Source organism: Sinocyclocheilus rhinocerous, unplaced genomic scaffold (genome assembly GCF_001515625.1).
Source record: "Sinocyclocheilus rhinocerous isolate Xijiao unplaced genomic scaffold, SAMN03320098_v1.1 scaffold720, whole genome shotgun sequence".
Taxonomy (NCBI): Eukaryota; Metazoa; Chordata; class Actinopteri; order Cypriniformes; family Cyprinidae; genus Sinocyclocheilus; species Sinocyclocheilus rhinocerous.
In genome coordinates, this window is record NW_015653468.1 from 506,507 (window position 1) to 508,780 (window position 2,274).

A 2,274-nucleotide genomic window follows, 5' to 3' on the forward strand; every position below is an offset into this window, starting at 1 on the left:
TGAGATTGCACATCAACAACGTTGCCCTAGTTACATAGACTCAGCTGAAATCTTTTTTAATGTCTTCTAGCAGGTCTGCCCATGAATCACAAGCGATAAATCCCTGAATGGATGTTTCCAGCCTTTGCAGAGCGTTCCATATCTAAATCAGCCACTTATAAGGTTTCATTTTAGTCGCCTTAGAAGGCAGCTGTGTATACAGAGCAGACGGCACAGCAGTACACTGGATCTTGCAACAAAGCTATTGTGTGTGCATTCTTACACACACACACACACAGTCATTCTGCAGTGCTGACTTCTCTCTTTTTGCAGCAGAAACAGCTGATAAAAGCCCAGAGGGAGAACCTCACAGCCCTGCAGCACATAATTATGTGAAAGGAGAAGGAGAGAGAGAGATCTGCCAGGCATTGGTGGTTGGTTCTGGCAGGGCAGAGAGCCATCAGGGACTAAGGGGATGTTGTCGGGGCAGAAGGGCAGATTGTGTGTGTGTGTGTGTGTGTGTGTGTGTAGTTTGAAGGATCAACAAATGAGTGTAAATGGCAGAACAGAGCAGTGCAGAGACAGACTCAGAGTCACACACTCCATCCACAGAAGCACCAGACGTGACATGAATAATGAATTAACAATGCAACTTTCGCAATCGCATGAATATAACTGTAACTTTTACTCATAGTTAGGGTTGGTGATTTGAACAAACCCATAACACATTCATTGATAATAACTGAAATGTTTCTTGAGCAGCAAATCAGCGTATTAGAATGATTTCTGAAGGATCATGTGGCACTGAAGCCTGGAGTAATGATGCTGAGAATTCAGCTTTAAAATATATTCAAAAAGAAAACAGTTATTTTAAATTGTAATATTTCACAATATTATTGTTTTTACTGTATTTTTGATCAAATAAATGCAGCCTTGGTTAGCATAAGAACGTTTTTCTTTCAAAAACATTTTTAAAAAATCTGATCCACCTATAATTTTTAACAGTAGTGTAGTGTAGAACATTAATGACCATACAATCAAATAATTCAGTTTTCATCTCAAAGTTTCATCACTATAACTTTTACTTACAGTTAAGGTTAGTGATTTAAACAAATCCCTAAAACTAAGTATTAAGCTGTGGCACATAACTTAAATCGTGTGGCTTTTTGATGAGAGGTGTGTTCTTCATTTTATCAGTGATCAGACTTTTTGCCTGTAAGAATATAAAGCAGACATTGACTTACATTGAAGGTACTGTTCAGCATGCATGAAACTAGAGCTGTAATTTAATAGTTGCATATGTGTGTGTGTTTATTTGTAGGAGGCCCAGCAGACGGTCAGCTTTTTCCTGGAGATCAGATCCTAAAACTGAACAATAAAGCCATAGAAGATCTTTCGCCTGAAAACGTGGAGCAGATGATTAGGTGACTGAGCAGATTAAAGGGACACAGCTAAAATAACTTTGCTGAATTGATATTGCTTGCTTGCTTCTTGCCCCACTTGTAAATATGATGATGTCATGACCTCATGATTTGGTAACAATGTTTTTGTTTTTCATGTTTTGTGCTCTGCCCTCAGGGATTGCCAGGACTCTGTAACCATGACAATCCTCAGAAATATGGCGGTGTGTACTGAAGAGTCTTCTTGCAATTTGTTGATGTTGAGTCAGATAGTGGGGGTGGGGGGGGTTGTTAACGGTTCCTTTTTTTTTTTTACTGATTTGCTTTCACCAGTACAAGTCAATATGAGTCACATTTTTTATATAATAGTTTATACAATACAGATTTTTTCAATGCAGCTTCACAGTGATAAACAAAAATCTTTAGTTATGAAACGTCTGAAAGGGTTAGTTCACCCAAAAATGAAAATTCTGTCATTAATTATTCACCCTCATGTTGTTCCAAACCCATAAGACCTTCGTTCATCTTAAGAACACAAATTAAGATATTTTTGATGAAATCCGAGAGCTCTCTGACTAGTGCTGGGCGGTATACCGGTTCATACCGAATACCGGTGTTTATTTTTGTTATGATATGAATTTTTAAAATACACCGTATTTCGCTTAAACAACGTTCGGAACGCGACACTGTTTGAAAGGGGTCCCTTTTCACTGTTGCACTGTGTTGAGGGAACAGCTGTATGTGTTGCTAAGCGTGAAAGTTCCGAAACTGAAGCTGTAGAACTAATAGAACGTGATGACACAGAAGAACTCATCCACAATATCCACATTGACCACCACAAATATCCACCGCCCCCTGCCATCAGCTCCCGCGTCTCTCACACACACACGAGCGC

The 2,274-nt window shown here is 39.1% G+C and overlaps 1 protein-coding gene across 5 annotated transcripts in view; it reads left to right on the top strand.

Moving 5' to 3' along the window:
• Positions 1-2,274, top strand: part of LOC107716033 (FERM and PDZ domain-containing protein 1-like) — a 46,703-nt gene that overhangs the window by 30,083 nt on the left and 14,346 nt on the right. For 3 of the 5 annotated variants that reach the window (XM_016522347.1, XM_016522349.1, XM_016522350.1), the window contains one exon: positions 1,558-1,603. The exons of 1 other annotated variant lie outside the window; for it this stretch is intronic. In XM_016522347.1, coding sequence (XP_016377833.1) covers positions 1,558-1,603 — 46 coding nt within the window. Of the gene's footprint in view, positions 1-1,247; positions 1,404-1,557; positions 1,604-2,274 lie in introns of those variants that run through there. One more of the 5 variants, XM_016522351.1, reaches the window with a different exon arrangement.